This window comes from Eublepharis macularius, chromosome 5, assembly GCF_028583425.1.
Source record: "Eublepharis macularius isolate TG4126 chromosome 5, MPM_Emac_v1.0, whole genome shotgun sequence".
Lineage (NCBI taxonomy): Eukaryota > Metazoa > Chordata > Lepidosauria > Squamata > Eublepharidae > Eublepharis > Eublepharis macularius.
Window position 1 is genome coordinate 20,167,344 of NC_072794.1, and position 14,497 is coordinate 20,181,840.

Sequence of the window (14,497 nt, forward strand, 5' to 3'; positions counted from 1 at the left end):
CAAATAAAAAAAAACTCAAACCAGTTCTAGTCTTCCCATAATGCCTGATTATGAGATACAAAACTGCCTTACTGACAAATAGGTAATGTAGTGAGGTTGGTATTGCTTTGGACAAAAAAGCTCTCCTTAACGTTTGCTACCAGAGTTAGCCAGGCAGGTGGATTTTGATAGTGACTGGCACCTAAAATGGATCCTGGTCACTTCTGGCTTCTGCTGCAAGCTCTCTGAGCCGTTTTTGGTCTCTGCCTCTAGAGGGCTGTGGCTTGAATGGCACATGGTTTCAAACATGGGGGCTTCTGCACGCAAAGCATATGTCTGGTCACTGAAGAGCAACTGTGGACTATTCAAAAAGAAGTTCAGCTGATTGAATCTAGGGCCTGCTTATAAAGTGGAAGTTCTACCACTTTGCAGTCTGTGAATAGAATTCTTCAGGAGACCCTCAAAATGGATATAGGGCTATGTACTGCGGTCCAGTACCTCCCGTACCAGGGTCAGACTGTCAGCTGTAATGGGGTGAAAGACTGAAGTGCTGGAGGGGGGCCGAAATACCTGAAAGCCTAGGGGCCCGGCCATGGGTTAATACGGCCCTGCTTTTCCTGTGAGTAGGGGTGAATCCTGCTACTATCCAACTGCAGCAAAAAAAGGCAGAAGATTTGTTTTCCAGGGAAAGGAAATTGTAACTTTACTTGACAAACTTCAAAGGATGTTGCTGTGTTCATTCCTGAGGCCTCAAGTGTATTCTCTTTCCTTCCTGCTTCCTCCTCAATTTGAAAGTATCCCTTGATTTGAGAGCCTCTCTTCCTCTCACCCCAACCTACCTCACAGAGTTGTTGTGAGGATAAAATAGAGGAGACTGATGTAAGTGGAAGGAGAGCAAGGCTTACATGAAGTAAATTTTTGTGTCAGTAACTGTTCAGATTCTGCCTTCAGAGGCCCAGCCAGAACCAAACCCTTTATTCCATTTTTTTTTTAAGTGGGAAGATGAGGAGAACCGTTTCGTGACAACCACCACGAGACTCCCTCAGCAGTGTCTAAACTCTTTATTTACATGTTCTGCCTCACGGGCAAAACAGCCTGTGGGAGTTTGACGGCCATTTTCCAGGTTCAGAAGATGGAGAATCCCCGTCTCACTGGATGAGCGGATTCATGAGAAGTGCTCCTGAAGAGTTTTCACTGCTTCAGAGAGGGAAGCTGAAGATAGAGAAGGAAGAGTTGGTTAGATGCCTTCTGGCTAGCATTGCATGGCTGAAGGTTATTGTAGTATTTCACGAGCCCTGCTGAACTTTTTGCCATGTGTTGAGCTCCTGCTTTCCCCCCCTTTCTTCTTAGCCCTGACCTGAATGGCCCAGGTGAGCCCAAGCTCACCAGATCTTGGAAGCCAAGTAAGGTTCATCCGGACTTAATACTTGAATGAAAACCCACCAAAGGAAATCCAAGGTTGTTACACCAAGGCAGGCAATGGCAAACCACTTGTGTTGCTCTCATGGCCTTTGAAGATCCCTTGAAGGGGTAGCCATACGTGACCTGCAGCTAGATGGTACTTTCTACCGGCTTAAGATTTTTAACTACAAGTCGAGTCCTCCTTGAACTCAGTGATAACTAGAAAGGCCCAAAGGCCCAGGGCAAAGGAGGGCATCCTACTACCATTTTTATCGTATGAATTAAAATACTTACCCTGTTTCTGTTTATAACTCAAGGTAGCTTACCCATCACCCTTTATTTTGTAAGTGATAAAGTACAACCCCATCCCACCCTATTTGTGGATATAAGACTTATATATCCATTTGGACCAACTTGTACTCTTTCTGCACAGGCTTTTTCTACTTCAATATCCAAGCTGGGGTATATTTTTGAAACAGCTGCACAGGGGGGGTGTATGCGCTGTCGTGCTGTCCCGCCTCCCATCTGCTCTTTCCCAAACTTCTTTTGCAGGGTTCGCTGTGGAAATAGCACACTCCAAATACTTATCACACCGTCTAGAGAGGAAGCTTTGCATTTTCCAAGGTTTGTCCCACACTGGTGACATTTAACTTCCGTGGCCCTGTGCCTACCATCTTCCTTCCTTGGCCACCAGAAAACTTTTTAAAAAATAATTGCCTGATGCAGCATAACACATTACCGACTTAAAAAAAACTCTAAGCAAAAGCAGTGGGGGAAATGGCAGCTGACGGAAGAAACTTCATAGAAAACTCACTTGTGAAGTGCCTGAATGGTTTCCACCTGAACAAATGCAAAATGGAGCTTCCTTGCCAGGTGGCAGCCACCGTTCTTGCTTTTCAAAGGGTCCTGGAGTAGCATCCTATACCACAGAACTACCCCTAATCTGAATTTTGCTCTTGTATCCATTTTATAGCAAAAATGTGCCACCAGAGCATTTTAAAAAAAAATCATCAATCAGGAATATTTGGGGCTTCTGTGCTGAACCTATGCTTGAACTACATGACCTCTAGGGTCCTTTCCAGTTTTATATGCTTCCTGTGCTACATCGGCAGGTATAGCAGGTACCTGCAGCTTCACTTGCAATTATGTTAATTCAGGTTTAGTGAATTTCCTGGGTGTGTAATCTGTGAATTCCAAGATAGACTTCTAGTCACCACTAGTAGGGTTGCCAACCTCTAGGTGGTGGCTGGAGATCTCCTGGAATTTCAATTGATCTCCAGCTGACATAGAACAGTCCACCTGGAGAAAATGGCTACTTTGGAAGGTGAACTCTATGGCGTTATACCCCACTGAGGCACCTTCTCGCCTCAAACTCCACCCTCTCCAGCTCCAAATTCTCCAGGAATTTCCCTACCCAGAGCTCGCAACCCTTAGTCACCCTCTCTTTCCCTACACTAAAGTTTTGGCTGCTTTGGGTTACCGCAGACTCTGCGTCCCTAGCAAATCAGGTGTTCATACTGTTGGCAAGAGTGCCTATGCAGCAATCAGGAGGACACTGGACTGATTAAGAGTAACTTTATTTATGGAACAAACTGGATATCCTAACCTGGCCAGCTAACCCCAGTCTCATCAGACCTTGGAAACTAAGGAGGATCAGCCTCGGTTAGTAATTTGATAGGAGATCTTCAAGGAAGTCAGGGGTTACTATGCAGTCAACTATGACTTGACCGCACTCTCTAACAGCAACAAGCTGGATAGGAAAGAGAAGAAATAAATCTAGCTGCCTTGCTAGTTGATAGCATTCTAGAGAGTTCTGAGGAAAAAAGGAGATTATCCTGAAAGTAGCATTGTGAAGACAGACAAGAAGAAAAAGCTCTTATTAGAAAGTGCTTCCCCCTCTATTCCTGTCTTACTAGAGCTTGCTGCCCTCTGCAGGATTGTCTCTGTACACAGTTTAGTGTCATGGTTAAGAACGGCAGGACTCTAATCTGGAGAGCCAGGTTTGAGTCCCACTCCTCCACTTGAGGCCAGCTGGGTGACCTTGGATCAGTAACAGATCTCTCAGAGCTCTCTCATCCCCACCCACCTCCCAGGGTGATTGTCATGAGGATCATAATAACACACTTTGTAAACCATTCTTGAGTGGGCGTTAAGTTGTCCTGAAGGGTGTATATAAGTTGAATTTTATTAAAATTATATATTACCCATACGGGGCTCTTGGAACTTTCCATTTGGCGGCAGGACATTCTCTAAGGCCTTGAGGCTGAACCAGCTACAGATTAGAAGTTCTGGTTTTTTAACAACCAGGTTTTTTGGGGGGGAGGGGTTCCATGTGCATGAGAATGATCTTAAAAAGCTGCGCGCTTTAGCCATAGAACTCCCAGCATGTAGCTAGTCTGGAGCAGAGGAACTGGTCTGGGGCTGTGTGGATTGGAGGCAGTTTCAGCCTGAAGTTTCTTCTTACCTGGGGCTGAGCAGAGAGGTTCTGTCCAGGATCTGTCCCCTCCTCACCCACCCCTTGCTGGCATCCTCACAAGCACTTCAAGATGTACATGTTGCAGGAAGTTCGGCGGGGACAGTTGCAAAGTCTACCGATGCGAGACCCTTTTCGTACCGCACATCGTTCACCTGCATCACACTGTAAAGGAAAGGAACCCAAATGAGAGGCTCATACAGGGGCAAGGCTTTCTTTTTTCTCACAGGCGCCTTGGATAGGCGATCCGTCCCCAGAGGAGAGGTTTCTTCCTCGATTCTCATGATTTATGTCTAGTAGAAGCAGCAGGGCTCATTTTGAGGGGGAACATGCAGGAATGCAGTTCCAGCAGTTTCCCAATGAGGTCACATGTCAGGTGGCCCCGCCCACCTGACTTTCGGCCATTTTGGGCCCGTTTCAGCCTGGATTGGAGCCAAAACAGCCTGGATCGGGCCTTTGATGGGTGGCAGATCACTCTCCCACTCAGCAGTGGCCCAATCCTGACCATTTTGGGCCCCTTTTCGGCCATTTTCAGCCCTTTGGGGCCCAATTTCAGCCCTGAATGTCCAGGATTGGGTCCAAAACAGCCAGGATAGGTGATGTCAGGGGGTGTGGCATATGCAAATCAGTTATGCTAATGACACACTTCTGGTGATGTCAAGGGGTGTGGCATATGCTAATGAGTTATGCTAATGAGTTCCTCCAGCTCTTTTTCTGTGAAATGACCCCTGAGAAGCAGGCTTGTGAATGGATTGTGAGCATCTCAAAGCAGGCTCCAAAAGGGCCGTGCACTTCTCTGGCCTGGTGGTAACTCTAGTAAACTTGTAATCTTTAAGGTGAGGTTCTAGTCCAAGGGACCCGAACATGGCACCATGACACCCACTGACACCTGTCCTGGCACCTGCCAAGTGTTTGAAAACAGGCAAGGTTGGGGTGGGACTCTCGCCTAGCCAGGCTCCTCATTGCAGCATCAAAAAAAATGATATTGCCTTGTCAGCAGCTGCCACTACAGCCCCCCGTGACCGAAGGTAAGCTGTGTGTAAGCAAGAAAATGTTTTTAAACAATGTGTTCGTTTTATAAGGCGTCTTTGTTAAGCAGAGCTGCTTGGCTGAACTGTAGAAGAGTTAGTATTAGAGTGATGCCAGGCTTCACTCCCTGATATTTTGTCATTGGCTCCGCCTCTCCTGGCAGCTGTGGTCGCCCCCACCATGCCGTGTCACAATTCCAAAGATGCTCACAGGCTCAAAAAGCGTGGCGTCGTCTGTTCTTGCCTATCTAGGAAATCCTTGGTAGTGGCTGGTAAAAGATGAACTGAACTCTGGCAGGGACACAGGTGCATTGACTGCTTGTTCCCCCTCATTTTACAAAGGTATGAAGGGAAATAGAGTGAGTGACTTTGTGTAAGGGAGACAGATCTAACCGCTCCATGCCAGAGGCGTTCCCACCACCATCGCCTTTCCCCTGGAAATTCTAGGAGGGGACACGGATTACCTGTTCTGGCTGTCTGATACCTTTGCCTTAGGAATTGCTGTCCCTTTTGGAGCTGACTTGCTAAATATATTTCCTCCCACCCCATCATTGCCTGTCCAGATAGTGTGGCTCAGTGTATTTTAAATTACAACCCTGTGTTTGCATGGGGTGGTGAAGAGTGCCCTCAAGCCACAGCTGACTTATGGTGACCCCTAGCGGGGTTTTAATGGCAAGAGACTTACAGGTGGTTTGACATTGCCTGCCTCTGCAACCCTGGTCTTCCTTGGAGGTCCTTAGAGGGGGGAAAAAACCTAAACTAGGTGAGAATTCTGAGTAAACATGCATTGGGTTTTGCTGTTTATTTAATAAAATCAATAATTCTATTGATTTTTTTTTTTTTTAAATGACTCCTCTGGATTTAATAGGTTGTGAGGTGCGGTCGTCAAGACTCCAAGGCCTGGAGTGGTCAGAGAGTAGATACAAATGCTTCACTGAAAGTTAAAGTGGGTCCCTGTCCCTCCACAAGCTGCTTACCGAAGGCACCCACCCTAACTTCTTCTCGATGGGTGGCAGCTGGCCGCTCCTCAGCTTCTCCAAGATCTCTTGCAACTCTTCGATCTGCAACTCAAATGGGAGCACACTTAGAGACAGCAAACTATTGGTGTCTGTCAAGCACACAGAGAATAGGCTGGAAGGCAGACACAAGACGATGGGATGTGCCCCGATGTGGTGACCACAGGTATGGCAAGAACAGCAGCAGGGACCCGCTCTTATTTTAGGTAATTATGAATTTGGGCCGTTAAGTATAGAAACGGGCCCTGCTCCTAACAGTTGCCTGCATTATGAATCGAGCATCATTTCCCCTGCAAAGTTCTTCTCGGACTCAGAATGACCAACAAGATACTGCCCATGCTCAGTTAGGCATTCCGTCTGCTCTGCATGTGCATGCCCGAATCGCCTTCATGTTTCTTCATGTCAGTTTCCTAATCTCAATTATTGCTATCAAATTGTGACCGAACCCTTCTGCCTAAGCAGCCTTCCGTTTGGCAATGTGTCTTTTCTGTGCAATCAATCATCTTAGTCAGGGCTTTTTTTCTGGGAAAAGAGGTGGTGGAACTCAGTGGTGGAACTCAGGACCGCACAATGACGTCACTTTGGGTCAGCTGGAACAAGGGGGGAGCTTTTTATAGTTTAAATCACCCTCGGCGAAAATGGTCACATGGCCAGTGGCCCCGCTCCCTGATCGCCAGACAGAGGGGAGTTTAGATTGCCCTCCACGCCACTCAGCAGCGCAGAGGGCAATCTAAACTCCCCTCTGTCTGAAGACCAGGGGGTGGGGCCACTGGCCATGTGACCATTTTTAAGAGGTTCTGGAACTCTGTTCCACCACGTCCCATCTGAAAAAAAGCCCTGATCTTAGTGTTTATTGCAAAAGTTTCATAGGGTTATCCTCTATCACAGGCCTTTTCCATACACTGCTTTTAATTCCAAGGTGGGTGCCATCTTTTTTTGTCTGCACTGATATGATATAAAGATTATGTGGCAAGAGGCAGACGTCATTGTTGGTGTCACTGCTGGTGTCACCAGTGCCATTGTATCACCTCCACCTTTTTGTTTTATTTTCACGTATGCCCAGTTGCATCATGACAACCAGAGGCATACAGCACTAAGGCGTTAACAGTGGGGGCAAAAACAAAAGATAAGTGAATGCAAAAGGAAAACCCAACATGGCATGTGTGTTGTGTTGGTACAGAGTAATGCCAAACACAGAACTTCTGACCCAAAAAGCAGAGAGAGAAAAGAGATCCATGTAACCACAACACAAAGTAACCCTGCCGTTATATGATTATGACATCACTAAGCTTGGCTTTAAACAAATGTCCCCGATACACAACAGCCATCTTTGTTTGTAGACATCTTTGTTTATGATTTAGAGTCCGGTACCTGTGGGGCAAACTAACACAATGCAGTAACAACCAGGTCTTTTTTTCCGCTGGAACGTGGTGGAATGGAGTTCCGGAACCTCTTGAAAATGGTCACATGGCTGGTGGCCCCGCCCCCTGATCTCCAGACAGAGGGGAGTATAGATTGCCTTCCGCACTGCCAGCAGCACAGAGGGCAATCTAAACTCCCCTCTGTCTGGAGATTATGGGGCGGGGCCACCAGCCATGTGACCATTTTCTCTGAGGGCAGCCCACTGAGTTCCACTGCCTCTTTTCCCTGAAAAAAAGCCCTGGTAACAACAACATTACAATATTATCATTCAGTTTTCTTCAAAAAAAGAGTATGTCTTGGGAAGGAAGGGGGATAAGGGGAAGGGAGTGAGGAGCTGAAAGAAGAATGGAGAGACCCATTGGGGAGAAGCTTCCTTGGGAGGGAGGCAGGAGGGCAAAACAGAGAGTGGAGGGGAAAACCCAAATGAAAAATTCTGCATAGTTGAAAAAGCTGACCCAAAACTGCACTGAGAAAAACATTGGGGAATAAGTCCAGACAGCAAATTCAGAGAGAACCCTTGAAAACATGGCATTGAAATCTGAAGGGGGAGTTAAGTGTGTGGAGTTCGGAAGAAAACCCGAAGTGGTATGGGGCCAGAGCTGGCAAAAATTGCCCATGTTGGAAAGGCTGGGCTCTAAAAGGCCCCCGTGAACGGTTCATAAAACGTTCAAAAGCCTGACGTTTTTGCAGGGTGGTGGTAGTGAGAATCTAATCAAAGTCCAATAAATAACAGCTTTGTCATCTCTAAACGAGCAAAGTAATCTTTTTTAAAGACAGATATTATGCACAATTGAGAAGGATCAAACATTTTACAGAAGAAAAACCTAGGTACTATAAAGGAAATTAGATTCTCCAATTAGAAATTGGCTTTTGTATGAGAACACGTTGGTGAATTGTGCCCTCAAGTCTTAGTGACAAAAGAACAATATAGCCGAGGTTTCTGCACACTGATTTATTTCTTCAGTTTTTCCACTGAATGTACCTAGTTCAGTGTTGAAGAATTGTAATTTAAAATTGTCTACTGTGCAGCAGTTTGTTTGCAGCACACAACAGTGTTCGGCTGCATTTAACTCAACAGTTGCGTACACTTGGTAAATGTACAGGAGTTGTGATTATAGCTCAACTGTCTGACCCTTTGGTGCTGAAATATGGTCTTATAGTAGCAAGGCAGGGAACAGCACCTACTATTACAAATTTATTTAGAATATTTTGATGCCACCTCTTCAGAGTCCTGCTTGAGGCAGCTTATAATTAAAACCACGATATAAAACACAAGCCACTAAAAAAACTACAAGCGGCATAAAGCTACAGAGCAGAACAAAGATGAAGTGAGAACTGGTGCAGAAGAAAAAGAATCTAATAATTGTACAACTCCTACATGTTTCGCATGCAGCTTTGTCAGGGGGAATCTTCCAAATTCTTTTTTAGTTTTTAGGAACTAAAAAGAATTTGATGGGTAGCCATATTAGTCTGTAGCAATAGAAAAGAGCAAGAGTCCAGCAGCACCTGTAAGACTAACAAAATTTGTGGTAGGGTAGGATCTTTTGTGAGACACAGCTCACTTCTTTGATCTGAAGCAGTGAGCTGTGACTCACGAAAGCTCATACCCTACCTTAACTTTTGTTAGTCTTATAGATGTTGCTGGACTCTTGCTTTTTTCTACTGTAGAAAGAATTTGAAAGATGCCCCCTGACAAAGCTGCACATGAAGTGCGTAGGGGTGGTACAATTATTAAAGATTCTTTTTCTTCTGCACCAATTCTCTCTTCATCTTCATTTTGCCTTGGTGTGGCCCCCCTTTCTTCTACATAAAACAGAGCAGACCATTAAAAAGCTGGTAAGATAAACTTCTAATTAAAAGCCTGGATAAAAACAAGTTTGAGCCTGGCACCTAAAAGAAAGTAAAGTAGGTGGCAGGCGAGGCTCAAAGCATAGGGTGTTCCAAAGACAAGGTGCCACCACAGAAAATACCCTGTCTCCAGTCACCACCTGCATCACCGCTGAAGGCCGTGTCACAGAGAGTAGGGCTTGAAAGGGCAAATCTTAACTGGTGGACTGGATAGTATGGGAGGAGACAGTCCTTCGGGTACCTGGCCCCAAGCCATTTAGGGGGCCTAAAGGTAAGAACCAGCACTTTGAACTGTGCCTGGAAACAGATGAGTAACCAGTGCAGATTGTTCAGCAGAAAAGGGGAAGGCAGAAGAGCCTCAAGCCACAGTCAAGTAATAAATTATTGGCCAAGAACTTAAACTGGCCTGGCTGTGATGTAGCCAAAGAAAACCCCTGTTTACGTAGAAATGAAAATGAGCCACAGGTTAATATTTCTTCCATTGAAACAGACGTGATTTAAAGTAGCTAGACTGTGGTGGTGGAGAGTTCTGTCAAGTCATAGCTGACTTATGGCAACCCCTGGTGAAGTTTTCATGGCAAAAGACTAACAGAGGTGGCTTGCCGTTGCCTGACTCTGCGACCCTAGTCTTTGTTGGAGGTCTCCCATCCAATTCTTAACCAAGGTTGACCCTGCTTAGCTTCCAAGATCTGATAAGATCTGGCTTTTCTGGGCTATTCCAGTCAGAGTAGCTAAATAGTACACGGAGCATTTTGTCAAGCAATTTTTTCCAAGGCAATTACTGTTTTTAAGCTTTCAAAGTTTAAAAACAGCCAAAAAAATCAGGCAAAAATTAGAGAAAACTGCCAAGCTACAAATCAACTGATAACATTTACCATTTAAATAGTATTCCAGTGTTTAGCATGTTACCATTACATTATCTTGTTATAATAATTTACATCAGCCCTGCATAACAGGCTGGTGCTATTATCCCCATTTCGAAGATGGGGGAAAGGGCTGAGAGAAAGTAGCTTACCCAAGCTCTTCTACCTAGTTTGGGGGGCAGCAGCCTGGCTTGTTCTGAGGCCTTCTTGAATTCTCCTATTTGCGCTTATATTCTCCCTGTTTTCCTAAATAATCTGCACTGGGAGAATAAGATGGCTTGAACAGGATGCTGAAATGAAAGCCACATAAAGCCTTATGGCCCATCTTCCCCAAGAATGCCTATGATGCAGTGCCATGGTCGGATCACTTTGTTCTGAAGGCTCGTCTGAGCATGCCACTCCTTTCCCGGGTGGGCGGTGAGCGGATTTACGCTCGCCCGCGGAGACTTATGGATCCAATTGGTTTCCAGGCGGCTCTGCGGGATCCGATGCCCCCTGGCAATACGTTAGATGAGGTGGTGGATGATTGGCATGGCCGACTTTCCGAAGCCATCGACGTTATTGCCCCCTGCCGTCCTCTCCAAGCCTGCAAACGGGTAGCTCCTTGGTTCACCGAGGAGTTTCGCCAGATGAAGCAGTCTCTGAGACGACTAGAGCGAGTGTGGAGGCGGGGGCACGATGAAGAGGCAAGAACATCTTATAGGACGTTTATGAAAGCCTATGAGGTGGCAGTGAGAGCAGCAAAGAGGGATTTCTTTGCTACTTCCATTGCGTCCGCTAGCTCACGCCCAGCTCAATTATTTCGAACAGTTCGGTCCTTGGTCTCCCTCTCTCAGGGAGACCACCAAATTCTTAATTCAACTATTGGCTGCGAGGCTTTTGCGAGCTATTTTGCGGGCAAAATCCTGTCCCTTCGCCATGGCCTGCCGCCCACTGTTGATACAGTAAGGAAACTGGAGACCCCTTGGCCATCTTCTGGGTCCGTATTAGATCATTTCAGGCTGCTCTCCCGGGACGATGTTGACAGGATCCTGCAGGGGATGAGGCCAACCACCTGTCCTCTGGACCTCTGCCCATCCTGGCTGGTGAAGGCCAGCTCGGAGGGGCTACGGGACCATTTGGAGGCCATTGTTAACATCTCACTGAGCTCTGGGGTTTTTCCAGGAGCGTTAAAGGAGGCGGTAGTGCGGCCCCTCCTGAAAAAACCATCTTTGGATCCCACCGACCCATCCAGTTACCGCCCAGTGTCGAACCTCCCATTCCTGGGCAAGGTGATTGAGCGGGCGGTGGCAGTACAACTGCAGGAATTCCTGAATGATGCTCTAGTCCTGGATCCATTCCAGTCTGGCTCCCGTCCTGGCCATGGGATGGAGACGGCCTTGGTTGCCCTAACAGATGACCTTCACAGGCATCTGGATCGAGGCGGGTCAGCGCTGCTTGTGTCGATCTCACAGCAGTGTTTGACACGGTTGACTATGATTTGTTGGCCAGCCACCTTGCCGATGTGGGGATTAGGGGGACAGCCTTACAGTGGCTGGTCTCCTTTCTCCAGGGTCGGGGACAGACGGTGGCGCTCGGGGGAGATCTATCGCCCCGTCACCCTTTGGTGTGTGGGGTTCTCCAAGGGGCGATACTCTCCCCAATGTTATTTAACATCTACATGCACCCCCTCACCCAGTTGGTGCGGAGGTTTGGGCTGGGCTGTCATCAATACGCAGATGACACCCAGCTTTTTCTGTTGATGGACGGCTAGCCAGACACGGCCCCAGACAATCTGGCCAGAGCTCTGGAGGCTGTGATGGCATGTTTGAAACAGAGCAGGCTGAAATTTAACCCAGTGAAGACGGAGGTCCTGCAGCTGGGACGGGGGCTGCCAGATGTTGGGATCCAGCTCCCTGCCCTGGATGGGACACCACTGGCAACTTTGCCAGTGGTGAAGAGTCTGGGTGTGCTCCTGGATGCCTCCCTATCAACGGAGGCCCAGGTCACAGCAGTTGCCAAGTCTGCATTTTTCCATCTTTGTCAGATCAGGCAACTTGCCCCCTACCTGACGCCCCAGGACCTGGCTACAGTGACCCATGCAAGGGTCACCTCCAGGCTAGAGTACTGTAACTCACTCTACTCTGGGCTACCCTTGGGCCTGATCTGGAAACTACAATTGGTCCAGAATGCGGCAGTGCGGGTCCTGACTGGTATATCTTACCAGTCACATATCACACCTGTCCTGCGCCAGCTGCACTGGCTTCTGGTTTAATTCCAAATCAGGTTCAAGGTGTTGGTTCTTACCTTTAAAGCCCTGAGCGGGTTGGGACTGGCATATCTTCAGGACCGCCTCTCCCTGTACGTTCCCTGGAGACCGCTTCGATCAGCGGATAAATGTTTACTGGTGGTCCCCGGCCCTAAGGAAGCCCGCCTCGCTTCAACCAGGGCCAGGGCCTTTTCAGTCCTGACCCCAGCCTGGTGGAACGCTCTGTCAATGGAGACCCAGGCCCAGCAGGACATATTATCGTTCTGCTGGGCCTGTAAGACAGAACTGTTCCGCCAGGTGTTCAGTGGTTGAAGGGAGCAGTGCCATGTCGGCCTCCCACCTTTGGGGTGGGGGAGGGTTCTCCCCACCATTGCACTTGGTTAATTTATTTTATTATTGTTTAGTATATTGATTTTAGTATTGTTGTTTTTTGTTTTTATCGATTTTAAACTGTTCACCGCCCAGAGCCCCTGGGATGGGCGGTATATAAATTGAAATATAAATAAGAAGCTAAAAGTACCAGATAGGAGTTCTCTATCTTTTTCCTCACAACAACATTTTCAAGTCATTTAAACTGAGGGGAACCCTGCCCTGAATAGCCCAGGTGAGCCTGATCTTGTCAAATCTCAGAAGCTAAGCAGGGTCGGCCTTGGTTAGTAATTGGATGGGAGGCCTCCAACGAAGACCAGGGTTGCAGAGGCAGGCAATGGCAAACCACCTCTGTTAGTCTCTTGCCATGGAAACCCTGCCAGGGGTCACCATAAGTCAGCTATGATTTGAGGGCACCCTCTATCACCAAGCTGAGAGGAAACGACCTGACGTGACCATTGCTTATGAGATCTGATCCAGAGTCTCCACAACGTCTAGTTCACCATGATTCTACACAGTCTCCTATTTCCCCTCAGCAAAAAAAATGGCATTGCACAGTCCCGCATCTCAGTTGAGAGGTTGGTCCTCCAGCACAGGACGCCTTAGAGATGGTGGCTAACATTCCAGAATAGAGTAGAACCAAAATGTTCTGCATTCAGCTTTATTATAGATATATTATTAGATATTTATTGTAGGTATTAGGAAAGAAAATCACTATGCACTGCAAAAAAAACCCCAAACCAGGCCTTGTATACAGGTTTCTAAACAAAAATTTAAAACAGATACACTCAAAGATATCTTGCAAAACAAGCATCGAATGGCAACACAGGAATTTTGGCACAAGAAGCTTCCCTTCTGTTCCTCCCCTCCCCGTTTACCATTTCTTTTTCCTCCTGGCTTTCATCAGCTGCATCGCCCACACCTCGGATCTCTGTGGATTCCTCGCAAGCCCCCAAGAGTAAGAGGATGGAGCACCCAATGCAGAGAATAGAAAGCCTGGAGCTAGCCATGGTGCTGAACTTCAAGTCAGAGAGGAGAGCAAACTTGGTCCCGCAGCTCAGGATTCCTGTGAAGGGCGAGGGTGTCAGGGACTTTATATCAGTTTGCCCTTAGTGCTTTGCACCTCTTTGGCAACCTGATTGGTGGAAAAAACTGTGCCCCTGTGTGTGCAGTCACAATTTTAGTTATGCCAGTTGGCGTGAAGGGTGGGCGATTGGGAGAAAGGGGAGGGGGTCCTCGTTGTAGTCCCAGAAGATCATCCGGTCATTATTTATGTCACCTTGCTTCTGCCTCGTGGGATAACCCTCCCCTTAGATTTGTAATGAATTTTTCAAAGTCTGTATTGACAAGGAGCAAAACAGGCAAATATCTATTTCCCACAGTGAGAATTTATGATTCTTGGCTCCCACTTTCCTCCTCCCCAAGGACATTTTGAAAATAGCCTTAATTGGATTGCATCTGTTTCTGGCGTCACTGCTGGAGAAGTCGGGTGACCCAATATTCTAAAGCAAATATCCTTCGGCAGAAATTAAAGCTAAAAGTCCACAGACAAATAGGATGGGGGGTATTGAGGTTAATCTACCACCCACCACCCTGATCTCCAATTTGTATCTCATTACAGAGGGGGTAGCCCGGTTATGTCTGCTACCAGAAAAAAAATCAAGGAAGGATCTCATGGTACTGTAAAAAAAAAAAAACTAACAGTTTTTTTGTGGCAAAAACTTTTGTACAATGGAGCCCACTGTATCCGGTGCGTAAAGCATGTCCTTGATGGGCAGACATATAGGAGCAGAGTGGAAAGTAAGCTGTCCAGCCCACAAAATCACACCACAGTTATTAAGCGTGCACAA

At 47.0% G+C, this 14,497-nt stretch overlaps 1 protein-coding gene across 1 annotated transcript; it reads right to left on the bottom strand.

The window, feature by feature from the left end:
- Window positions 1–3,910: 3,910 nt before the first annotated feature.
- Window positions 3,911–13,657, bottom strand: LOC129331430 (cocaine- and amphetamine-regulated transcript protein-like). Its single transcript, XM_054981980.1, has 3 exons — window positions 13,526–13,657; window positions 5,859–5,942; window positions 3,911–4,018 (listed from the first exon to the last, which is right to left on the bottom strand). The coding sequence occupies exons 1-3, from the start codon at window positions 13,655–13,657 to the stop codon at window positions 3,911–3,913; spliced, it is 324 nt and encodes a 107-aa protein (XP_054837955.1).
- Between the last annotated feature and the right edge of the window lie 840 nt (window positions 13,658–14,497).

What these genes read in the sequence shown, in the direction of transcription:
- LOC129331430 (XM_054981980.1), bottom strand. Translation starts at nt 13,657, where the DNA reads ATGGCTAGCTCCAGGCTTTCTATTCTCTGCATTGGGTGCTCCATCCTC. An exon ending in GCCAGGAGGAAAAAGAAATG is followed by an intron (nt 5,943 to 13,525) that starts GTAAACGGGGAG and finishes TTTGAGTTGCAG; the next exon opens with ATCGAAGAGTTGCAAGAGAT. An exon ending in AGTTAGGGTGGGTGCCTTCG is followed by an intron (nt 4,019 to 5,858) that starts GTAAGCAGCTTG and finishes TTTCCTTTACAG; the next exon opens with TGTGATGCAGGTGAACGATG.